Source organism: Gossypium hirsutum, chromosome D07 (assembly GCF_007990345.1).
Source record: "Gossypium hirsutum isolate 1008001.06 chromosome D07, Gossypium_hirsutum_v2.1, whole genome shotgun sequence".
In the NCBI taxonomy this organism is placed as follows: domain Eukaryota; kingdom Viridiplantae; phylum Streptophyta; class Magnoliopsida; order Malvales; family Malvaceae; genus Gossypium; species Gossypium hirsutum.
Window position 1 is genome coordinate 2,038,852 of NC_053443.1, and position 26,067 is coordinate 2,064,918.

At 30.1% G+C, this 26,067-nt stretch overlaps 3 protein-coding genes across 5 annotated transcripts; 2 read left to right on the forward strand and 1 right to left on the reverse strand.

Moving 5' to 3' along the window:
- The first annotated feature begins 2,025 nt into the window (after positions 1–2,025).
- Positions 2,026–2,809, forward strand: LOC121219231 (copper transporter 5.1). The gene has a single exon (XM_041097020.1). The coding sequence runs from the start codon at positions 2,254–2,256 to the stop codon at positions 2,668–2,670; it is 417 nt and encodes a 138-aa protein (XP_040952954.1). The 5' UTR covers positions 2,026–2,253; the 3' UTR covers positions 2,671–2,809.
- Positions 2,810–9,184: 6,375 nt separating this feature from the next.
- LOC107929853 (serine/threonine-protein kinase RIPK) lies at positions 9,185–11,340 on the reverse strand. Its single transcript, XM_016861377.2, is given in 6 exon segments — positions 9,185–9,959; positions 10,042–10,165; positions 10,253–10,389; positions 10,665–10,800; positions 10,879–11,102; positions 11,105–11,340. Coding segments are annotated over 6 exon segments (1,230 nt in total). The 5' UTR covers positions 11,232–11,340; the 3' UTR covers positions 9,185–9,477.
- A 10,710-nt stretch (positions 11,341–22,050) lies between these two features.
- LOC121219232 (fatty-acid-binding protein 2) lies at positions 22,051–25,635 on the forward strand. Of its 3 annotated transcripts, XM_041097022.1 has the most exons (11): positions 22,051–22,203; positions 22,558–23,152; positions 23,259–23,481; positions 23,716–23,791; positions 23,901–24,003; positions 24,179–24,247; positions 24,358–24,463; positions 24,555–24,629; positions 24,705–24,756; positions 24,970–25,014; positions 25,139–25,635. In XM_041097022.1, the coding sequence occupies exons 2-11, from the start codon at positions 22,893–22,895 to the stop codon at positions 25,234–25,236; spliced, it is 1,107 nt and encodes a 368-aa protein (XP_040952956.1). In that variant the 5' UTR covers positions 22,051–22,203; positions 22,558–22,892; the 3' UTR covers positions 25,237–25,635. The 3 variants fall into 3 exon arrangements, with proteins under 3 accessions (XP_040952956.1, XP_040952955.1, XP_040952957.1); XM_041097021.1 differs by lacking the exon at positions 22,051–22,203 and having other exon boundaries at positions 22,236–23,152; XM_041097023.1 differs by lacking the exon at positions 22,051–22,203 and having other exon boundaries at positions 22,240–23,152; positions 24,427–24,463.
- Positions 25,636–26,067: the final 432 nt, after the last annotated feature.

Sequence of the window (26,067 nt, forward strand, 5' to 3'; positions counted from 1 at the left end):
TATGTTAAAAAGGGTAATTGATGTAACGTTTGTGGAGTGAAGTGGTAAAAAGTTTTAGTTGAGAAATAATGTTGTTAGAATTTATCTCTTATTTAGGGATTCGATTTAACTTTGATTTTGCATTTAATCCAATCCTAACATCATTATTAAACATTCAGAAATCTCATAAAAAAGAAAATTAAGGTTTTTGTACTTTGCAAAATTTGTAGATTTAGTCTCTGTGTTTTACTATAATCAATTTTAATCACTGTGTTCAGATTTTGAAATTTTAATTTTGATTCGGTTAAATCTATTTAGTTAAATTTAATTACTAACTCCGTATATTTTTCAAAAGTTGAAATTTTAATATTGATACACATAACCGTCGTTAATCTATTAATTATATTTTTAGTGAGTAATATGTGAAAATAACAATATTTCCGGCACAAACACACCCATTTAAACTACCACACAAGCATACTTTGTGAATCGATCCCACAACCTTAAAAATATGGTGAACGCCCTTAATCAATAAATCGAATTCACCAAAAGTTAATTGATATAAAAGAGTAAAACATTATTTTGCTAATACTGTAGTAACCAAATATTTATGTTGACCTTTCTTATTCTTTTATTAGAAAAGTTAAATAAATAAAAATTTCTTTCAAAAGCAACATTAAATAAGGTATTTGATAATGGATTCATCTCATAATACATAATTGTCTTCTGCTTTACATTTAACTCATTTTTAGTTATTTTATAAATAAAATTTTTGGGCTAGAATTAAATTGTATATTTTTATTAAATTAGAATTTTATAAATTATAGAGAATTTAAATAAAAAATTTTCTATTTTAGAGAGATCGAGCTCCTACCAGCCTCCCTAGCTCCACCATTGTACTAAGGTATCATTTAAATGGGATACACATTAAAGCTCCCTCTTCTCTATAAAATCCCACTCCATCACAAAAAGAGGAGAGGCTTACCAAAGTTTTACCTAATCTCTTCCAAGAAGTTGAGGCCCCCTAAAACCATAATTCTAAGTAGTTATTTACGTCGTAAGTTTAAAATTACTTATAATCTCTGCTCAACCTTTAAATAAAAAAAATAAATGTAATTTAGTGTGCCCAAACACATGTCCTCCTATATTAATAATAATTTTAATACTAACTAAGTTAAACCTCAATTCAGATGTGTAATATTTATTAAAAGCTAATTTAAATTTTATTTTATGATATTTTATATCAAGACATTAATTTTAATGTACCACAAATAATTACGATTTATATTCCGAGACAGCGATTAAGATTTCTCATCCAACTCTCTTGTTTCGTGCCTACAATTAATCATGAAATGTTTAATCCAAATTCCGACACTCTAATCCAGCTGGTCTCACCACATTTTTGTGAAATTCAATACTTTTATGCTCAATTTCGTCAGACCCCCTTCAAGTATAACTTAAATTTTAAATTAATCCTAAACTTCTAATAATTCTAATCAAGTCTTCAACAGATTCATATCATATCAATCAAATCTTTTATTAATTTAACCAAAGCTCAATTCTAAACAAATTACTGGCCCAATCGGCCAAAAAGCCCATACCATTGTTTAAAAATTAATAAAATTTTAAATATATATTTTTATATTAATATTTATACCTTTTAATAATTAAATTTAAATAAAAATTATTTAATTTAAATTCAGATTGACTTGAAAGACAAATTTTGTTTCAAGTTTGATACAAATTAAGTCGGGTCGACTAGACCAAGTGAGCCACCCAACCCATTGATAGTTCTACTCCATGTTAAGTCCAAGTTAGGGAATTTGTATTAAACACTCAAGCTGCAGGAAGGACTTAATTAATATAATTCTAATACTTCGCAGATTCAATTAAAATAATTTGAAAGTTAAAATTAATTTAAAATCTCAATCACAATTTAAGGATCTTTTCTGAAATATCCCACTTTTTACTAAATATTAATCCAAGAAGCAACCTTTTCTTTTTCCTGTTTTGCCCATAATATCCTCAGGAGTCCCAAAATAGTAAGGAAGCAAAATTGTAAATATAACATAAGTGAATGGCATTTTCCAAACATAAAAGATCGTATTTTCTACATATTGTACTACACAAACGAACTTTAAAATATAGTACAGTACAGTTCGTTCAAAGGTGTAACCTTTATTTATTTATTTTTAACCTAAATTCTCCATCTTTAATCAATTAAGTTCCATTTTTTTTAATTCTCTGGAAATAGAAAGATTCAATTCAATCAAAATGATGCATATGACCTTTTACTGGAGCCGGCAGGTAACTCTCCTCTTCAGCTCATGGCGGACCGATTCATGGCCGAGTTACGCGTTGACTCTTCTCGCTTGTGTTTTGGCTTCCGTTTTTTACCAGTATTTGGAGCACGTAAGGTACCGTGTAAGGCGATCTAGGAAGCCGGCGGGAGAACCGTTGTTGTCGCAGCCGAATCGAGCCGCAGGTAAGTGGTCGGCGAAGAAGATCGCCGGTGGGTTACTATTTGGGTTGAGTTCGGGTTTGGGTTATTTGTTGATGCTGGCGGTTATGTCGTTCAACGGAGGCGTGTTTTTGGCGATCGTGTTGGGGTTAACGATTGGGTTTTTGTGGTTGAGGAGTGAGGATGAAGATGAAATTGCTGGTGTTAATAGCACTTGTGCTTGTGCTTGAAGGAAATTGATTGATGATTTGAGTTTTTTTTTTGTTGTTTTCGGGGTTGGGGAATTTAGGGATTGAATTTGATGATTGTATGTGTTTATATGGAAACCACTGTAATTGTTTCAAGCATTATTCTGGGTTTTTCTTGAAATTGGTTTGTTTTTTTTGTTGGTTTATATATTTAGCTCATATTCTGCTTGATTTGATGATATAATTCAACCTGGAATTGAACTGTTAGTTATTCATGCCCAGTCACTTAGAATTGACAGAATTAAAGCAGAGATTGATTAGTTTTGGGGTTTAATTAAAATTTTTAAGGAGATTAATAATAATTTTTTAAAAAAAATCAGAGGATCTAATTAAATTTTTTACAAGGCTCAATTAAATAAGATCTAATTAAAATTTTCAAAACTTTGCAAGAAAGATATTAAATTTAAAAAATATTTGAAATATAATATAATATTTTTTTTTTTGCTTTTATATCGAATACTTAATTTGAGTAAGATATAAATTACATAATCCATGAAAAAGGTAAAATAAAATATATTATAAATTTTTAATAAAAGAAATTTTTTTCTCATTCTCTATTGTCAATAATTATCAACCAATCAAGATATCGATTCATTGATCTGACCAGTTTAATTAAATAAATCATTTTAAAAAGTCATAAAAGAATTGATTGAATTAATTAATTTAGCTCTGTTCAACCAGTCCGTGCTGGTTTGATGCATCCCTTCGGACCAATTCCTGATCTAACAGATTTGACCAACTGGTTCAAACAACCATATTGTTAATGATCTTACCGGAAAGCTATCTATTCCGCCTAGTGATGGTGGTGGAAGGGAAATAAGAAAAGTCTAGCATCGAAAAAAAGAGTTGTCGACCATGGGTGATGTAAACATAGATTCACAAGTGGCGGAATGCAGTTCCTTCAAAGATAAGTTGTTATAGTCATTCGGAATCCCTTATTTGGTCGATGAAGGAATGGAGGAAGAGAATCTCAATCCACTAGATGGAGATGTCCATTAATGGTTACATTGATGGAATTACTTCTATCAAAATTTTGAATCATATTCATCATCTAATTGAGCAGAGTATGGCATAAGTTGTGATCATTAAATTGTTCGGTAGGAGGACCGACTTTAGTATTCTTATGATAACTATACAAACCATATGAAAGACGTTAGCCAAATGGCATTTGATGGACTTAGAAAACAACGATTATTTACTCAAATCCCAATCCATGGAAGATTATACTAAAGTTCTTTCGGAGGGACCATGAGTGGTGCTTGGCTAATATTTAAAGTTCTAATTGTGGGGATCTTCCTTCCCGACACTACAAGATCATCTTAATGGAGTTATGGTTTGGACTCGCCTTCCGGTTCTTTCAGGAGCAATGTGCAAGAGAAGTATACTAAGAGCTGTGGGAGGTGCTATCGGAAAAGTAATGAATATAGATTACAATATTGGGCGTTTTGCTAGGATGGTGCGATGTATTCATTTAAAAAACCCTTTGATTTCTAAAATCATGGTTGATGATCAATTACAAAGGATAAAAAGACAGAGATTATCTTTTCTATAAAGGTTGATGAGTTTTGTATCTTGCATCAACAGTAGATTGAGGTTTGAAAGAGTCTTGGAATTAGTATCCCTCTTTTTCATAGAAGGGTCATGGAGGATACACATAATTTCTATATTGATAAAGTTCAACATCTTAATGAATGGGATGGAAGGATGCTATCTAAGAATAACCAGATAACACTCGCTAAACTGACACTATTATCTTATACCTAATTGCTTCATGCAATTTGCCTTGATTCTTATAGGGATTTTGTGATGAAATTAAAAAGAGTGCAAGTCTTCTTATTAAATTAAGATTTGATCTTATTACTAATACTGAAGTGAGATAAATGTTGCCAATTGATCAAGCATGGGGGGTGGACATGAGGCACCTTAAAGATCAAAACAAGTCTTCTTATTAAATTAAGATTTGATCTTATTACTAATACTGAAGCTTTTACGGTACAAGTGTTGAGGAATAAATATAATGTGCATAAGAATTTTGTGTGAGCATCGATTGTAGCAATTGCTCTTTTGTGTGGAGGTTACTTTTAAAATTATGTAGTTATCCGTCTTAGACTGAGTTACATTAAGTTGTTAGAGAAATGGTGGATGATCATGATAATTGGAAATGTGAGGCTTTTTAAAGAGCTCGACTGCAAGACATATATACTTCTGCACATAGCGGGTACATGTCCCTTAAAGGACACAACAGGGCAAGACACTTTACATATGGCATTCCCTACATGCAATTTTTCACTATTCAGTGCTCACAAAGCATTAGTACATGATATGAGGTCCACAAAAGACAAAATGTGGGCTAATGCTTGGAAATCTACCCTTTCACCAATGGATATTTTGCAGCCCAAACAATGACTCTGATTATTACAAATTACTCTCCCAAATATCTCCTTTTACATTCAATAAAACTCTTTAAACAATACCTAAAAGTGTCACAAAATTACCCAATAACATAGCAAACTACAAAAGATAAAGACACTCATTTACAAGTGTAGCACAAACAACCTATTTATAAGCCTCTTCAAGTGATCAACCAACAGTATTTTGATAGGCTTGAAACACTCATTTATAAGTTGATTTTGTCCCATTAATTATCTCTGAGTATTTATCACATAAAAGCCTTTATAAACAAATTCCCCAACAACTTCAAATCCTTTGAAAGATAAGTATAAAGATGGGTATCCACCAAGTTCAAATTCCTCTCCTTCCTCTTCAAGGCTAATCGAGTGGATGATGATCATATTTTAATTTACCACGAAATTTTCTTATCATTTGTTGTTAGCTAATGTTAAAACATAAGCCATTAAATGTCAAATATGCCAACACCAAAAACTTTGATTGTTCCAAACAACACGTCCTAACTGTTATTCGAATAAGGTAATCAAAGTTTCCAACAGGTTCCTCATAGATTATTAGCCACAGTTTCGCATGGGCGAGACACATCAATGTTGCCATCACAAAAAAAAAACACTACACCTAATATTACTAAATTATTAATAAATTTATATTTTGCTCATTCAACTTCAAAAAATTACAAAATGATCATTGAACTAATAGTGAGCTTTCATTTAACAATCGAAAGACTTAAACGTAAACTTTTAAATAATTCAATGACTATTTTGTAACTTTTTGAAATTAAATGACTAAAATATAAATTTATTGATAATTTAATGACCTTTAAGTGAAATTTAAAAAAAATACTAAAAAGTGCACCTCAAGAACCAAAACAACATGCATGAAAATATCCAAAGACATGGTGGATAAAACTGAACACCTAAACTTTATAAAATACAACAGGAATTTGTTTAGTTTTTTTTTTTTTTGGTCTTAATCCAAGACCACCCACACTAGATGCTGCAATGACGTGATGAAATTGAAGATGGCCAACAAATTTATTTCATAAGTCAGCCTTCTTAAAACACGTAGACATCCATTGTTAATCCAGAATTGCATGAAGCATGCTGCAGGCATATTTTGAGGTGAAGTTCTTGTATCAACGTACGTTTATATTTTTGTTAATTTGAAATTTATATATATTTTTAAGTTAAATTTAGTCATTAGGTTTTTTAATGAAAATGTTGATTAAAACATTAATTTTTTAACAATATTGGTGTGGCAGCCCACATGATGGTTTATGTGTACTTCATACTAGTATGATACTATTTGTCTTATATGTCACATCAACAAATAATTTTAAATTATATATTCAAAAATTCGAGATAAAAAAACTCAAAAATAATTAATATGAATTATACGTGGATTGCCGAATTCAACTTAAAAAAGAATAAGAGTATAATTTATTTTATGCCTTAATATTAATATCACATATGGTTATTTAAGCTTTTCTTGGTCTAAAATATGGGTTTATTTTTAGTATTTAGTATTATATAATTATTTATATTATATTAATTTTTACAAGATTAAATAAATTACATATTAGAAAATTTTCCAAAAAATTAAGAAGATCTAATTAAAATCTATTAAAATGATATAAAGTATTATAGAGTTTTGTAACTTGCAAATTAAAATTTAAAAATAGTAATAAAATTAAAAAATATATAATTTGATAAAATTTTCACAGCAAGATAAATGAATTTAGATCAAATCCATCTCCATCCAAACTTGATAATTTTATTAAAAAATTGTAATCCCTTAAAAACCCAATTTCTTTTAAAAAATTTATAGTATTATTAATGAATATAAAAATATATATTTTTAATAATTTTTAATCTAAGTTTTAAAATTTTTTAATAAATTAAATATAAACGAATTGGTTGGATCTGATTTTATATATATATATATATATATAAATCAGATTTAAATATAATAAAAAAATCAGATTTGAAAAAGAAGAAGAAAAAAACATTAACTTCTCTAATCATGAACTCATAATGAAGAAAAATGGGGTTTTGCTTGTCCATGAAGTTTAACATGTGTAGAAGTAGATTAAGACTGTATTTGTGAAGCAATCATTTGATTGTTAATTAATCACTAATTATCATTGATAAATGATGATTACGACCCACTAACTTACTGCAAATCAAATTATTAGTTCCATTAGTCAAGTCCAAATTCCCATCTTCGTTAACAAAAATTTGGCAACCAATTTTCAAATTTCAGCCCCTCCAAAAAATAATAAATAATTTTTTTAAAAATTAAGTCCTTTTCAATAAGATTCAAATTTAAATCAAGATATTGATGTATGTTTCTTTTTCTATTTTTTTTAATATATGGATATGATAATATTTAAATATATTTATGAACTTTTTAGGGTAAATTACGTCAATAGTCACTAAATTATGGGTAAGTTTCCGTTTTGATCACTTAACTAAAAAATGTTACAATTTGGTCATTAAACTATTCAAGAGTTTTTATTTAAATTACTAGGTTGTTAATTTTTTTTTTAAAGTTCTACCAACAAGATCCAAGCAACGATCGGTATGGTGGATTAGTACCCATCGATTAGTAGAAAAACATACCTTAGATCTAAGTCAATCTGACAGCCAGCGTCGGAGATCGGAGAGAAAAGATGTTTGAATTTTGGTTCGCAAATTTGTGACGTTTAAAGTTGTTTCATGACTTAATGACTTAAAGAAAAAAATTCGAATAATTCAATGACCAAACTGTAACATTTTTTTAATTAAATGACCAAAATGAAAATTTATTTAGTGATCTACTAATAATAAACAGAATAATAATTTTTTTAAAAAGAATGTGAAAATTTATTAATAAAAAAGAAATAGTTTAGAGGGTGGGCGGGTGAGTGGTTGTTGAAAATTCTAATATTCTTTTATTGTAACTGCAATTTTCTTTACTATTACTATGCTACTGCTGAAAATTTTCTCTCTTATATTCTTTTAAATTATTGGTTAGGTTTTTGTCTATTCTCAAGCTCTGAACAATTAATATGAAATTTACGTGTTAGGTTGTTTTGATTTTTTCTTCTTCTTTTTTATTAGTTGTATTAAATGTCCTATCACTTCAATTTTAAATTATTTTAATTGTGTATATTTATCAATAAATTCTTTTATCAATCTTATCATTAACTCCGGCATCTAATGGCAACTCAAATTTACGTGAAACATATTTAAAATACATGAATTAAATTGCAAACATGTTCGCACTTATTACTGGTTTGGATTTGACATGTTAAAAAAAAGGCTTATATAACATTTGGTTCCTGAACATGACATTTTTTTCTAATCTGGCACCTAAACTTTTTTGGCTAATTTGGTACTGAAATCATTTTTGGTCCAAGTTGGTACCTAAACTTGTTAATACAAATTACCCAAAACACTAGTGACGTTAAAAAATTCATGTTATGCTACAAAAATATCATCAGTATTAGAGAAAAATTGAGATATACTTAGCAAATTAATATAATAAGAGTTTTAAAATCCTAAAATACAAATTTCATTATGTTGAATTAATAAAATGAAATAAATACATTAAACTAAAAGTATTCGAGCATTTAAACAAAAAAAGGAATACCATATCATGTACCACATGTCGATCATAAATTAATTATTTTTGCTACCTCATAAAAAATAACATTGCTAATATATTGAAATAATTTGTATAAGTTCAGATACCAAATCTCACACACACAAAAGAAAATTAGATACCAAATTGTGAAAATAAGTCAAGATTACATACCAAATTAAGAAAAAAATGTCAAGTTCAAGTACCAAATTAGATAAAAGTGTCATATTCAAGTATCAAATGTTATATTAAGCCTAAAAAATAACCCTTCTAAGTTTTAATTACATTGTCTTCTTCTTTTTTGTTTTTTCAATATGTTATATTCAAGTGATTTAAACAATAGGTACACACGTGTTTACAATTTTATCCAGTGTCATGATATATCCAGAAAGATTTTCAAGGACTAAATTGATACGTATAGTAATAAAAGGACGTGATTGATACAATATTGATACTTCAAATATTCAATTAAAATATTTTAAAATTTATTAAACAATTTAAAATCTGGATGATAATTTTGAAGATGCTTGATACAATTAACTCGAATTCTTTGGAATCTTAGAAAAATGATTACCAAAGAACATTTGGTTTGTTTCAAAGTACCCTCTTCAGCTATTATTTTCAAAATACTAGATAAGTTGATGCTGTTTCAACTCAATTTTCTACTTGTGTTTTTCCTCTAGATGTTTTCCTTTGACAATATTTACAACCATATATATAGGTAAATTTCAACCAACTATATTATGTCTCAAATTCTCATATACTACATGGAGATTCGGCATTAGCTACCGAAGAAGGCGGCAACTTGATCCGATTTCTCCAACCACGAAGAGGCGAATCGTGTTCGTTTTCCCCTTTCTTGGCGAGAAATTCGTTGCTATCATCGGCTTCATTAGGCACCACATACACAAATGGTCCCACAAATTCATCTTCAAACCCTTGCACTGATTCCAAGACTATGACCACATCCCCCATTGTAGGCCTTGGTTTGGGGTAATGGCTCAAGCATTTGTAAGCCAATGCAGCCACTTTTTGAGCCCCTTTGTTGGAATATTGTCCCTCAAGCCTAGGGTCTATTACCCTGTCAAGCCTCTTAGGGTCCCTCAATAATGGCCTTGCCCATTCCACAAGGCTCTGCTCTCGACTCGGGCGGGTGTTATCCATCGATCGTTTCCCTGTTAATAGCTCCAAGAGAACGACCCCGAAGCTGTAAACATCACTCATTGTTGTCAAGTGGCCTGAAAATAGCATATGAAATTTTGGGTTAGGTACATCACATGGTTTTTGACTTTCCAACCAATAACATTTGATTCGGCTTACCGGTCATGATATACTCCGGCGCAGCATATCCTTGCGTGCCCATCACTCGGGTCGTTACGTGCGTTTCTCCCCCTTCTGGACCGTCTTTTGCTAACCCGAAATCCGATAACTTGCAATTATAATCCTGAAACCAACATTGTTCTCTCAGTAATTTCATCAAACACTTCAATAAAATATTAAGAACATTGAACTGAAACTTTTAAGTCCTTACAGAATCTAACAAAATGTTTGATGATTTAAAATCTCTATATATCACTGGTTTATCAGCTTCATGCAGGAAAGCTAATCCCTTTGCTGCTCCTAAAGCAATTTTCATCCTAGTTGACCATGGCAAAGTAGCTGAATACCCTGCAAATTGAACCAAAAAAATATATCAGAATATGCATATAGCCGATAAAATAACCATGGAGGACTCTGTACTAAGAGTCAAATTGTATTTTGCCTTCTCTATTTAAAAAAGGGACAAATTAGTCCCTGTGCTTCAGATAAAGAGAAAATTGCTCCTTCCTATTAAAAATTTCTATCCACTTGTACTGTCTTTTAGCAGAGAGGACAAAATATAATTGACTCCTAGTACATGAGCCTCCATGTTATGGAACGAACTTATAATCACGGTTACATACTTCTAAAAAGTTGATTCTCCAAGCTGCCTCTCGGCATATACTCGTAGACGAGAAGCCGGTTCTCGTCTTCATAACAATAACCAATCAATTTAACCAAATGAGGGTGCCTAAGTTGTCCAAGGAAGATAATTTCAGCCTGCAAATAAACACAAATTTTCAGCACATAATAAAACCATAAATGGAGACCAATAAGACTAAGAGGCCAAAAACTAACCAGCCATTCTCTATGACCTTGCAAGCCATCCAAATCAAGTGTTTTAACAGCTACAGGTTGAGCCTTTAAACCAGGTCTAAGCTTATCATCAACAAACCCTTTGTACACTGGTCCGAACCCTCCTTCACCAAGCAAGTTACACCGTGCAAAATTGTGGGTTATTAGCCTTAACTCGGCTAATGTGAAGACATAAAGATTTGAACCAAAGAATGATGTTGAGATCACAATGTGATATCCCACATCTTGGAACTGGCATGGTTCAATTCAATCTGTTCCCCCGAATCTGATAAGTCTTTGCTTTTGTAACAGCTTGGCATTAGTGATTTCCATGTGATCTTCTTCTTCACTGTCATTTTCTACTTTAAAACAAAAGAGAAAATTTTGGGTTTTCCTTTTTTTCTCAGGAAACAAACACAAACAGTCCCTTTTATCCAAGAAAATGAGGGAAAATTTTCCAGGGTGTTAAGGACTTTGGTGAAGGCTTATGGGACTCTTTATAGTACTTCCATTGATTCTTTCAGTTACCTACCACTCTCATATCCTACACGTATAAAAGTCTCCAATCATTTCTTTTTCTTTGGTCTAATTGTGTCTTCATCCCTGTACTCTTTATGCTTTTAAAATTTAATCCCTCTATTTTTAATTCCTCTACTTGTTTGATTTATAAATTAAAGTCCAATTGGGTTCTATCAAATTTGAATATAATTATACCTTTGAGTATTAAAATACAACATATTTAAATTCATTAAAGATTCGAGGACTATATATCAAAAGTAGGAAGAGTAGAGGGATCGGAGGCAGAATTAAATGTTTTTCCCACCTCATATCTTGGATTATAAACATTAAAGATTTGATGTTTATAATTTATATGAAAAATTAAAAGATAAATATATTCTGAATACAAAGCCTGTCTTCGTATGTTTCCGCACCAGAATACCTCTTGACATTCAACTTCAATTAAAAAGAAAAATTCTATTTTTTTTAATAATTAGGCCTCAATCAAAAATGTTTTCCAGAATTTAGAATGTATGCATGAATCTCAATTAAATAATACATCTCTTTTAATTTTAAGCTTTGTAAATCATTCTCAGGTACATTGAAAAAGAAGGTTAAAAAACGTCATTTTTCACTTTTGGGTCTCAAAAGTGGCACTGTAAAGAAAATGTAGTTTTTGTCTGCATGTTGTTGGGTAAAACTTATTCATCAATCTCAAATTTTAGTGAAGATGGAGGTTTCTGAAGTGGAAATCCATCCGGTATGAGTGAGATTGTTTTTTTGTTTTTTTAAATAAGTAAATTAGTTATTCTACATTAAACTAAAGAACAAATCGGTTTTTTTTGTTAAAAAATTCATCCATTTCTACTGTTAAAAATAGGGTTGACAGAATAATCTGACAATTACACGTGGCATGCCATATGTATATACTTCATATTGACATACAGGGACTAATTTTTAATAGTTAAAATGGATGAAAATTTTAACACAACAATTTGCTCTTTAATCTAACGTATAAAGACTAATTTGCCCATTTTATGAGGAAAAAGGACAAAATACAAGGACTTCCATGATACTTTTACTACACAGTTAAATGTATAGTTCTCCAAATCCTATTATGAATTATTAGTTTGAAAAAATAATCCAAAAATTCCGAACCTAATGTTTTCAAAAAAGCACATACAGTACTTTTGTGTTTACGAGCAAAAGTTTTAACTCAAGAAAATTGAAGATAATGAGAAAGATTTTTATATATACGCATAAATCGGTCAATAATATCATAATCGTGGGAACCAGCCCACATTGACTTACTAATGGGATGTCCTAACGTGTTACAAAATTTCACCTTAGACAATGATCCAATGACCGAAATAATTGGAATTATTGTATTCAATACCGGGCTCCAATTACCCAAATCTAAAATTACTAAAACACTAAATTCTAAACTTAAAATAATTTAAATTTGAATTAAGATAAATATGTATCATAATTAGATTTTTCCAATAATTGAGATTATTCATTCCATCCAACAAGTGTGTATATATATATATATATATATAATTATTCGTGTTTATTTCTTCATTTAATAATAATAACAATAAAGAATAAATAAATAAATTGATCGGTGCCTAAAACGTATTGGATTATGGTGACCAACCGGACAGGCAAGAAATTCCAAGAATATGATTATATCACACAATTGTTCCAAAATTAATTCTAGAACATTTTGACCATTTCATTATTCGCCTAATTAATTTTAAAACAAATCATGTAATTTAATTTATACAATAAAAGGGTCCTGTGACATGCATCAATGGGTTCATGTTGATAAACATAAAATTAAAATTATTGAATAAACATGTTTGACATGACTAACTTGTTTATTTAGCTAAGTACTTTGATTAATGCAAATTATTTCATGATCAATGGCATTGTTTGATTATAATAATAATGAGTTTAGTTTGATTAAAAAAAACCCAAATTAACAATGATGTATTATTAATATTATGCCACGTCATCTCTAAAAACTTAAAAATATATATATAATCTAATAAATACAATAAAATTATAAAAAGATTAAAAAAATTCGATGATGACGTGGTATACTTTTAGAGTTCCACATCAAACCTTAAAAGAATTTAAGTTTAGGGACCAAATTAAAAAAATTTGTCAAATTCAAAAGTTAATGTGAATAAAATAAATTAAAGGATCAAGAAAAAAAATACCAAATTTAAAGACTAATATTTTCAACACATGTTATCTTAATAATCCACTTGTAAAAAGTTACACTAATATTATATGTAAAGCCCAAAATCTGCCCGGGCCCATACTAGCAAAATAGACCCAAATAATAAAAACAAAAGCAGCCCATTTTCAGCCAATTTAAACCCAAAAACTACAAACCCAAATGCCAAATATTAATAAAAACCCTAGAGGCCCAAATGACCCAAAACTACACCAACTTTCAAACACAAAAAGAAACCCCAGCCGCATGTTGCTGCCACCTCTTGCGCACGCCCACCGCCGCTACTCGCCAATCGCTGGCTTCGCGTGTCCACGCGTCTGACACCATCTGCCGCTGCATGCTCTTCCTCCACTACCAGCACCTCCATGCCCTGCAAGATCAAGACAAAAAAACAGGATAGAATAATAGAAAAAGGATGTAAAAAGGGGTTATAAAACCCGAAATGAAGGACTGAACGGGGGGAACCTTTGAATATACAAAAATCGTATCAAACGAACATTGGAAATAAAAGAAAAAACACGAAAGGTTGATCTCTTATTCTACTTTCTTTATTTCCATTTCGTTTTTCATCTCTCTAATATTTCCTTTTTATTTTAACACGAATCTATTAAATAAGAGTAGCCATAAAATAAAAAGAAAAGGAAGAGAAGAACCTTACCGGAACCGCCTGTGGTTGCTTCGCGGGAGGTCTCTCCTCCATCGTCGGGGCTAAAAGAGGGGTGAGGGCCCTTTCTTTCGGTTCTTTTCGACTCAAGAAGGCTAGGCCTTCAAACTCTTTTGGAACAAGGCCGAATGGCCTATTCTTGTGCATTGCCGGCCACCGAGTATGGTGGTGGTGCGGCGGTCAGACGATGGCAGCGAGGATGGGTCTCGAAACCCTATCTGCAAGGGAGGAAAAATAGAGAAGGGAGAGAGAGAGTAGGAAGACTCTCTGTTTTTTTTTTGAAAGAAAATGAAGTTAAAAATGAAAAAATTTGGGGCTTTAATGGCCATGCAAAACATTGCCGTTTTGCACCCTCACACACACACCCCCACGCCCCAAAACGGCGCAGTCTAGGGGGAACCTGTGTGTTTTGAACCTTTGGGCTATTCGCTCCCATGGTCCCTTCAATTTTGGGCTTGTTTACCTCGGGCCCCTTTTATTATTTTATCTTTTCATAGATTTAACGGTTTAATTTTCTTTTGTTTTTTGATTAAGCCCTCGGTTCTCTGGTGCTTCGAAATTCGACATACATCTTCAGAGTTGGGGAATAATTGCATGTTTAACCCCTGTTCTTTCACGTGTGCCTTATTTTAGGCCCTGCGTCCCTTTTTATTTTATTTTAGATAGGACCCTTGATTTTAATCTTTTCTAATTCGATACTTAATCTTATAACATTAATCTTTTTATATTTTATTGATTTTTCATATACATATACTTTTATTTATTCATTTATCTTAAACAGTTTCACATGTTATTTATTTTAGATTTTATTAATTCTTTAAGCTGACTTATGTATTATGCATTTAAGATTGCTTTACAAATTCGTTTTACCTTAAACTTAGCCCTTTTTTAAGGAACTTGTCTCATTTCTATTTTAATGCTTTCATGTGTTGTTTGTTAACTTTCTACACGTTGTTTACTTTATATGTTTTTATATAAATTATTTATATTAAACTATTACATATTTTATATTCATATATAACTTTTAATTCAAGCTATTCTGTAGGTTATTCATTTTAAATTTTCTTTTATTTTTTGTAATACCTATTTTAATCCATTTATATATATATATGTATATATATGTATATATATCTATTCTTTTTTCTTTTATACATCATTCATTTGAAATTATTTTTACCGTAACTACCTTAAGTCGTGTTATTTATCATCCATTTTAAATCCTTTTTATTTATTTAAATGATTCTATTATTATTTATTTTAGGTTTGTTTGCATATGGTTTTTTTTACACTTTTGCATATATATATATATTTTTTGAAGGACAGAAATTATTCATATATATCATCTTTTTAATTTGCCTCGTGTATTACGGATTTTAAAATTCTTTTCTACATTATTTATTTTAAATTCATTTATTATCATTCTAAAGTTTGTTTACATTTTATTTGTTTTAATTTACTTTATATCTTCCTTATTTTTAAAGATTGTTATATATGATTAAATTCATTGGTTATTTGTCGATGTTATTATTTAAATGATGTATTGTCGTGATGTTTATTTTAATTTGTTTACTTGATAAATCCATGTATATTTGTTTCATGCTCATTGTTATCTTTTTTCATATCATCGCCTCACGAATCAAGCCTCGGTGCATTTATCCAATAAATCGTTTTTTAAATCCAAACAAATAATCAACGTTGTTTAAATATCGGATTCGCTATTATTCCAAAGCAAAAGTTTCTAAATAAGGCAATATTTCGCGTTTAGAAACTCGAGAAAACGTGCCCTAACGTGCTGGGTTTCAATTTCTCGTTTGACTAAATAGCCAAATATCCTCTTAAAGCTTCAAAGTATGGTTTCATTAAACTATAAGGTGATCTTGGTTCGATGGTTTAGAGTATCGGGTCCTAACGTGCTGGATGTGATATTCCTTAAGAACAAGAGAATCTTATATTTCAATTCACGTTATCAGAGTTTCTTTTAAGGATCGTATTTTTAAATTCTTTTCGAGTTTTTATTTTTGACATCAAGACACTAAGTAATCAACTAGGTACCAATTTTGGGCGTATCGAGGGTGCTAATCCTTCCTCGTGCGTAACCGACTCCCGAACTCATTTTTCTAAATTTCGTAGACCAAACTCATTGTTTTAATAAAATTAAATTGTTTATTAAAAACAGCTGCTTTTAAAGGTGACCCGATCACACCTCATCAAAAAATATTGGTGGCGACTCCTATTTTTCGTTTTATTTTCAAAATTCAAGTTGACCCCGTTTTCATCCAAAAAAATGGTGTCAACATTATATATTTTCTACTTAACATTAAATCCAAAAAAAGAAAAAAACATGTTTTTCTCATTTTATTTTTGAAAAAAAAAAGGTCAAAAGAAAAAATCGACCGACCAGCAACTACCTAAAAATTATTACATGATTAACACTCACTTTTACTAAAAACTATTGAATTATATTTATTAATAATATTTTTAGTAAATTTAATGTTAGGAGTCAAGTAATATTAGTTTAATTAGAATAAAGAATGGAACTCAAATCCTAAAATAAATAATAAACATTAGATAAGCTATACTAATAATACAATTTTTAAATAAAAATTTTAATTTTTTTTAAAGTTGTACATTAAGTTATCTGAATTTATGCAGTGAAAATTATTGCCCTAAAATTTCCTATTGGAATGGCAAACATTGTGTTGAAATAAATGTTAACATTAATATTAAGGTTAAAATACGTTATAAGTTTTGTATTTTTTGAAAATTTGAAATTTAGTTTATATATTTTTATTTTTATGAATTTAGTCTTTCTATTTTTTAAATTTTAAAATTCAAATCTAACTGTTAATACTATTATTTTTTTTTAAATTCAGGTTATTTCAATGTCATTTTTATTAATTACATTGTCACCAAGTGAATATTTTTTTTTATTTCAAAATGTCATACTTACAAATTTAACAAAAAAACTTAATAGTGCTAATAGTTGGCAGAGGCGAATCTTCATCAAGTCCCCCTAATTTTTTTAAAATTATTATTAAACCTTTGAAAAATTTTAAAAATTTCAATTAGGCTCTTCAATTTTATTTTTTTGTAAATTTTCGTAAAAACATCTAAAATTTTTTAGTCTTAATTAAACCGACCAACATTTTTGAAAAACCTCACTAAAACCCTCAAAATTTTTAAAAATTTTAGTTGAGCTTATTCAAATGCCAAGATTCATCACGTACAGTTGAACTTGAATTTTTTTAATTTAAAAAATAAAAACACTAAATTCCTGAAATTAAAGTACAAAAATTAATGGCATATTTTTAACATAATATTATGTTGAAATCAATGCTAATATTAATAAACAAAATAATTCCTCAGGAGCCAAGATGGAAGCGCCTGTTACCAAAGAGGAAAACAATAACACATTAACATGTTCTATTAAAAACTTTTTCTTCTTTTCTTTTTTAGTGGTTTCGTATTAGTTTAATAAAAAATCTGTAAGAGACATTGTTATAAAAATAACCACAAATTCTAAAATGATTAGTCTCTATGGATCGTAAGACGAACATGGAGGATATTTTGATTTAACCACAAAAAGAAAAACATTTGTTGCTATTGGTTAATATTAAGCATGAGACTTATTGATACTAAGTAGCAGCAAGGGAAGAGATAATAAGGAGAAGGTGATGGTATAAAGAAAGGTCGGTTCACCTAATCAAGCGAAGAGCCAAAAAAGTATAACGACGTAGAAAATGAGGCTATATGCTAAGGAAGACATAGGATGAGGGCTAGTAAGAGAGTCTAGGATTTGATCCCTTCTTCCTCGTTCTTCAGGGTATTTATAGGAGGTTATTTATCCATTTATGCCATGTCACTGACAATCTCGAGGTGATGGTGAATGTGTGGTCAACTAGGTGGATACATATTGATTGTCATCAAGCGCGATACTACTCGGACACTCTCCTTGTTGGGGATCACCACTGAAGCATAACAACCTTGTACTATCTTAACAAGGAGAATGTTAGAGCAACCTGTCACCTAGCCGATCACATGTTCACCCTCACTCTGAGATTGTCGGTGATGTGGCATAAATGGACAAAGAACCCCCCTTCCCCCAACACCTATAAATACGCCGAAGAATGAGGAAGAACGGATCGAATCCTGGATGCTCTTACTATCCCTCATCCTCTGTCATCCTCAACACATATAGCCTCATTCTCTACCTCCTTAATACTTTTTCAGCTCTCCGCCTAAGTAGATGAACCAACATCTTTCGCACCATCACCTTCTTTTCCTTATCTCTTCCCTAATTCAACAAGATTAATGATTGATTAATATTTAACATTAGATTAAGGATTGAGGTGAAAAAAAAACCATTTATACGTGTTTATTAAAAGTATCTCACTTATGTATGATAAACATTTATTATAGCAAAATTTTTGCATGACACGTTTTAAAAACCCTAAATTTTAGGACATGCGTTATTTCTTACACATCCCTTTCTTTTCTTAAAACAGAAAACTAATAACAGACTTTGCATAGCTAAATACTCTTTGTTATCTATTTCTTACAAAAGAAAAAAAAAATTTCTTTGTTATCGTTTTAAATTACATACAATATTTTTTAATATCGTTTTTTGTTTTGATATATCAGTAGACATGATTGAAGGCACATTATCGTTTTAAATTATTTATACATTTATATATATATATATTCTCTTATTATTATTTATCCCCAAAGATCGAAAGACACTATGGTTAGGTAGTTAGCTAAGGTTGTTGAGTTTCTAAATTCAGTGAATGGAGAGATTCAAAGAACATGTTTCATGTGTTAATCATTGAGATCTTGTTGTTGCTGCATGGGCAAGAAATGAATGTATGTCATGTTTTGTCTTGGCAGACTTATTTTGGTCTAATTCTTTTCTCAATCCTTGTATGTTTTGTACATTTGAAATTTAGTCCATTTACTTTTAATTTCAAGAATTTAGTTCCACTATTCTTTTGATTTAATAATGGAAATCCAATTGATAATGATGGCAAGGAACTTCATTAAAATAATTCATGTGGCATTTTGAAAATTAAAAAAAAATACATGATCAATATGGAAATATCTAATCTAGGGTTCAACACTATTTCAAAGAATTTGATTTTTTTTTCTTTTTTTTAGCTTTCATGAATTGCAGGACTTTAAATTGATGGTGTGAACTTTTTTTCAAGAATACCATATATAATCCAATTTAACAAAATCCTTTTGACGGAGTTATCAATCATACTTTAATTATTAAAGAGGAATTAAATTCATGAAATTAAAAGTAGGGGACTAAATTTTAAATGTACAATAAATATAATGACTGAGAGCATAATTAGACCTTAAATGAACAAATAAAAAAAAGTGTTCATTGTTCCTTATATGTCAAGCAAGACAAGCTGTCCTGCCTACCCAAAACTATTGCTAATTTGACCTACAATATCTCACTTGTGTGTTTTGGTGATTATATTTTTCTTATTTGACCTCTTTCCCCTACACACTATGTGACAAAATCAAAATGATAATGTATTTTTTATTTTTTTTTAAATAGGTTGACGAATTTTAGAAAATATGAAAAATTTTAATTTTTTAAAATATGGAGTTTCAATTTTAATTTTTTTAAATTATTAATAAATAGATGAAATAATATTTAAATATGATCCCTAAGTTTCTTTGGTTTACTTCATGCACGTTTTAACAAATATCTCACTAGTTTTCCTAAACGTAAGGATGTTGTCTTATTTTGAAAACTAATTAAAGCATTTAAACCAAATACACTTGCATTAGTGTTATGAAATTATACTACTCTAAAGATGTCCTTTTCGATTATAGAATTAATTGAGTTGATGAGTATTATATTATCATTTTAGTTTAATTTGAAGTTTTCTCGAATTAAATCAAGTGAAATAAAATTAAAATCGAATTGAGTAAAATTAGAAGAAGAAAAAACAGGTCAAATTAAATTATTGTTCACAATATGATTAATACCAAGAGCACATAAATTGAGACCAAAAACTATTTGAAAGCAAAATAAGAGGAAAAAAAACAATATTTTGCATCGTAAACTTAATTTGATAATTTGTTTGTTTAAGGCCTTAAATTTATCGTTTTGGATTTTAAATTTTAAATTTTATATGATTTTTAGAATTTTATTAAATTTTTAATATATTTTTTATTTTCTGTAATTTGTTATAAATATTTTGATTTTTTTTATAATTATCTCGAAAGGGACCAATTTGTTTATTTTCAAAATTTATAGAGACATAAGGGGTATTTACACTAATTTTTTATTCGAGTTATTCAAATTATTTGAGTTGTAAAATTCAACTCAACTCAAACTTAAAAACCAAATTACTTATTCGAGTTGATTCAAAAAAACCGAAGAACTAAATTCTATTAACTTGAAATTCAAAAAAATCGAGTCAATTTGAGTTTCGAAACTATTTTTTAATATTTTAATAAAAGAAAACTTGACTTGAATAAAATATTGAGTTAAACTCAATACCAACTCGACTTGAATAAAATATGATTACGATAAATGTTTTAATAAAAGAAAACTTGGAGTAGTATAAGTGTAGCGGATTAAGTTGTGACAAAGCTGAGTTTGACGAAGTTAGAGAATTAACAATCAAGGACAACTAAAAATTTAGTATTGGGAGTTAAGATAAATTTATAAAATTTCTAGTTTGACTAAAGGATAAAATATTTTAAATTAAATTATTAATTTTTATAAAGAATTAATGAAATTGTTTTTTTTTGAGAGACTAAAATTAAGGACAAAACTTCTCCCTCCCTTGATTAGAAAATAGCCATTGGGCTAAAGCCCAATAAATATGTAATTGGGCCTTCTCAAAAATTGATAAGTAAATTAGCAAAACATTAACAAAAGTCAAAAACAAACTTAATTGAATTTTGAGTTTAATTTAGATGATTCAATTTTTTTAATGGTATTTAACGAATTCGGTAAGATACAAAATAATAATATTATTAATATTAATATTACATTAATTTTTTTAGGAATAAATCAACTTTGATTTAATGTGTAATTTTATATAAAAAATTTAAATTTTTTTTTAATTTTAATATTTTATACATGAAATTTGAATTTAATAACTTTTTTTATTAAATAAATACCTCTAAAGTTTTTTTTAAAAGGTAAACTCATTAATTTATTCAATGAAACCATACAATTCAGAAAAAAAAATAGTAAACACTCGTCCTAAATGGTGAAGGATGAACTCTATCAACCCAACAAATGTTTTAGCCTCAACATCAATAGAACATTAAGATATGTTGACAATTGGCTTTATCACAACTCAAGCACTTCATATTTGGAGTGATTGCAAGCACTTAATACGATAAGAAAATCGACAAAAAAAAAATTAACCATTCACCAAACTAGAGAGGATGACAACAAAATCATCCCTAAAATTACTTGTAAAACTAAGATTACTAAAAAAAGTGTTATAAGAGCAAACAAAAGCTTCTAAAACTGAATATTTATTAAACAATAGAAAAAATAAACAAAAAAAATATAAAACTTTAAGACAACACGGGCCTAAATCGACACGTGAAATAATTTATTATTCCAAAATACTCTCAAAATATAAATAAATTATGTAGTTTTAAATTTTCTAAAATACTCTCAAAACCAGACAACAAGGGTCCAAATTGACAGCTGAATTCATTTATTATTCTGAAATCCTCTCGAAACCACTTAATTTTCCAATTTTGTTCCTCAAGTAGCTTTGAATCATTCAACATGTTCTTTCTCCATCGTCCATTACAGAGTCTCAGAGCATAATATTTTCCCTGAATCTATTAATAGTAATAATAATTAAAAAAAAACTCAAACTTCCATTTTGTATTTCGAATCTCTTGATATCGACGTGCAAGTTTTTTCCACGTAATTTCTGGGGGTTTTTTGTTTGCTTTGTTTCTGTAGTTGAATTGATCTTTTTCATGAAATTTTTATTTTCTAATTGTTTTTATCGCATTCTATTAATGTAATGTTAAGCTTGTTTTTTGATGATTAGCTTTATTTTACATCTTCATGACTACATTTTATTTTATTTTTGTTTTGTTTTAATTATAAGAAGGAAATAATTAGCTTTTCATTTGCATCGAATGATAACAATGGTTAATTGCAAGGATCAATTAATTTCTGAATAACTTTCAATATCATTTCAGTTCTTCTCATCAATTACTGTTTTTCTGTACTTATATGGATCATGAATTGAATATCAAATTTTCTTTGTAGGTACATTATATCAATTTGGGTGGTAAAATGGAACCCCCAATTTCCCTAGTTCAGGAAAAGGTAAAAAGGTTCCTGAATTAGGCATTTTGTTTTCGAAATGGGGGAAATAGTTGGTTGTTTTTCATGGATTTAGATGGAGAATCTACATGTATTTTTCCAATGGAGTCCTTTGTATCTAATGGTTTGGGAACTCATTTGTTTTCACATTTTAGTTCATTTGTTGATGGCTCTTTGTACTATTCTAGACACTTGTATTTACCTGGTAGTCTTGCATTTCGACAAGGATTTAGTTGCGTGTCGAAGTTCGCCGGTTCACTGCTTTTTGGTTCTCTAGTATGTCGACTTCCAATTTGAGTAGGGATATATTGGCTAATAATCAACATGGTTTGAAATCTGGAAGTTGTAAATCTTCAGCTCAGGTTAAGCACATTGCTTCTTATAAGAATAACCTTATGGGATTTCATTTCGCTTGCGAATCGAAAGGTCGATCTGCCACCACACATGTATCATTACACTTCTTCGGAGAAGCGGAAGTGCTCCGTTCGTTTCCTCTGCTTTCATTATCTGTTGCTCTTATACCGCCATTTGATAACTTGTAAGGTTCTTTTATCTTCCATATTGCATAGTCGTTTACCTTTCTGATCGTGTTGTGTAATCGCAGAGTTTGTCTATGATTAAACCATTTGGTTTATTGTGATCAGATGTTCAAAGGTACTACCTGTTCCTCGGGAAAACACGGATGTTCAAATGCAAGAACACAAGGATCGAAGGGCTTGTGAAGTTGGACATCAAGGATATGGTAGTCCATCTTTTCTAGATTTAAATTGGACACAACATGCTGTTGAGCCCCGAACCGGCATTGAGTTCCCAACAACATTGGACAACGTATTCGATAGACAGATTAATTCCAGTTTAGCTTCTGAGGTAAAACATTGTGCACTCACTGCTTATACACCTCTATCTGTTCGCCTTTATTCCTTTAGCAGCTTATTTATGTTTTGAATATTCACGATGTAGTTCGATATGCTTACACATACAACATTATTAGGCCAAACTTGAAAAGGGAACATCCGTCACTTCAAAATAATCCCACCTTTTTTTTAACATTGTTGGGGTGTTCGGGGGTTATTTTTCAGTAACAGTGTTTAATGCTCTCAGGTGCTTGTTGGTACCGGATCAATTGCCATAACGATAATCAAAATCAAGTCTCTAGAGGTGTATGCATTTGGTTTTTGTAAGTACTTGTTGATTTTGCATCGTTCCTCTTACCTTATTGTTATTAGTAATGTGGTTTTCCTAATGCTTCATTTACTCATGCTTGATTTTTCTTCTTCCCCTTATAGATATTCATCCATTCTCCGTATGCCAGAAACTGGGACCAAAGTATGCTTCTATTCCTGTGAATGAACCGAACAAACACAATGACTTTTATCAGGATCTTCTTAGGTACTTGAGAATTTTCATGCTGCTAGCAATTTATTTAGAAATTTTACTTACCACCAAATGCTAGTCGGGTATGAGTGGATGGACTTTAGTTTCTGTCTTCTGTTCTTGTTTTTGCAGACTTTCATGTCTTTTCTTGTCTATTTTCTTACAAATCTTTTCTTATATGAGTGTGCAGAGAGGACATTGGCATGACTGTTAGGCTAGTGGTTAACTGCAATGGGATGAAAGCCAGTGCAGTAAGAGAGTAAGTTCTTTTTCCCATCTATTACACCCTTGAAAATTTTGTCAACTTGATTGTCCCGATTGAACCATTCCTTTGAAACTGCGTCTGATGAGAGTCATACGCTTGATTAGGTGCTTGGCTCTTTTGGATAGGCTGCATTTTGGTTTTCTCATTAACTGGCTTAATTGTGTATGTTTCAGTGACTTTGAAAATTCCCTTCGTGCACGGTTAGTAAAGGTAAGTGGTCGAAGTTAGCAGGTCCCCTGCAGCTCTTGTTCATTTCTTCATTATCTGCTGAACTTGTGACAAAGTTCTTAACTTCTTGTAGACTAATCCCGATACCGATTATCATTGCCTAAGTACATTTGGCTCCTTATTCACTCAAGATATCGCATTGCCTGCGGTAACCCCCTGTATCTCTTTGTATGATTATGATCTAACCTAGCGGCAACTCTCTTTAACTCTGTTGCATATGCAGGGAACAGTGATCGACTTTCGGCGGACAGCTGACGGACAACTAGTTACCAAAAGTAAGTTCTCTCTCGTTTTGTGTATCCCTTCTGCAACAGTAACAGCTATTTTTAATCATACTACTATCTTTGGTTTTCTGTTCCATGCAAAATGAGTTTTAAAAAGTGATCCGACTCGTATCTTCTTTTTCTTTGTGAGGTACAAATTTGAAGTTTGTTGATTAGCTCTGTACCGTAGACATACACCTTATTGTGAAAGAAATATTTGTGCAGTTGGAGGTAACCACATTGGAGTGGTTCAAAGCAAGGATTTGTGCAGTAAGTAAATGTCTCTGTGTTAGAACTTTCATTACACTTATGAAGCGTGTCGATTAGTTCTATACCATAAACTATGATTTTAACAGCAAAAGCTCGAGATCCTAACCCTTGGTTTCCACTCCAGGGGCCTTCTTCGGTATGTACATCGGAGATGTCCCAGTATCGGAACAAGCTAAAGAAAACATTGGGCAAAATGTTGCAAACATTATAAGGAGATGCTGAGATGGCTCTGTTTACCACAGCCATTGTCTCAAAATCCTTTAAAATGAGCAAATAGCTACTACCATGAGCACAACGGGACAGTGAAAAATTCCGTGCGAACCACGCAATGGGTTTGCTCGAGAATTATACGAAACATATTCTTTGTAGCTTTTAGGATAATCATCAATTAGATATGTATATCCCCATTCTCTTCTTTATACACAGTCATGTTGTTATTATTAAGTTGCTAGCTTAAACCCGAAAGCTAGGTCGAAATTTATGACAGTTTAGATAAAAATATTAGGTTTGAGAGGGTTTAAGCAAAAAATTTAAATCCATTTAAAATATGGATCGGTTTTGAGCTCAAGCATGACTCCGTCTATTTTTGAAGTTTGTAATATATTATAGTGTGTTATATTATGTTACTTTCATATATTGTAATATTTATAACACGAGATTAAATTTATAGTAATGTATAATAATAAAATATAAACATATTAAAAAAATGTTAAAGTTGCTTGTTTAATAAATGAGAAAAATAAATTATTAAATATTAAATTAAAATAATATAAATACTTTTCAAAAAATAATGTGAGTTTATTTAAAATAGACTAGCGTTAATCATTTACAAATATTAGCGGGTTTTGATAAAATATTAGATTTATATTTAAGGTTGGGTTTAGACAAACATAATGTGTGTTATTATTACATATAAGTCTAGCCCGAACCCAATTCCACCCATGAATACCTCAAATCTAGATATTAACCCATAGAGGAGTTTCAAATCTACTTTACTTGCATTCTTTCATTAAAGTGTTAAACTATTTGGATTTTTATAATTTTGAAATTAAC

Bases quoted from the DNA above. Each gene is read 5' to 3' on its own strand.
- LOC121219231 (XM_041097020.1), top strand. From the start codon at position 2,254: ATGATGCATATGACCTTTTACTGGAGCCGGCAGGTAACTCTCCTCTTC.
- LOC121219232 (XM_041097022.1), top strand. From the start codon at position 22,893: ATGTCGACTTCCAATTTGAGTAGGGATATATTGGCTAATAATCAACAT. The intron at 23,792-23,900 runs GTAAGTACTTGT...TTCCCCTTATAG, and splicing joins GGTGTATGCATTTGGTTTTT to ATATTCATCCATTCTCCGTA. The intron at 24,464-24,554 runs GTAAGTGGTCGA...AACTTCTTGTAG, and splicing joins TTCGTGCACGGTTAGTAAAG to ACTAATCCCGATACCGATTA.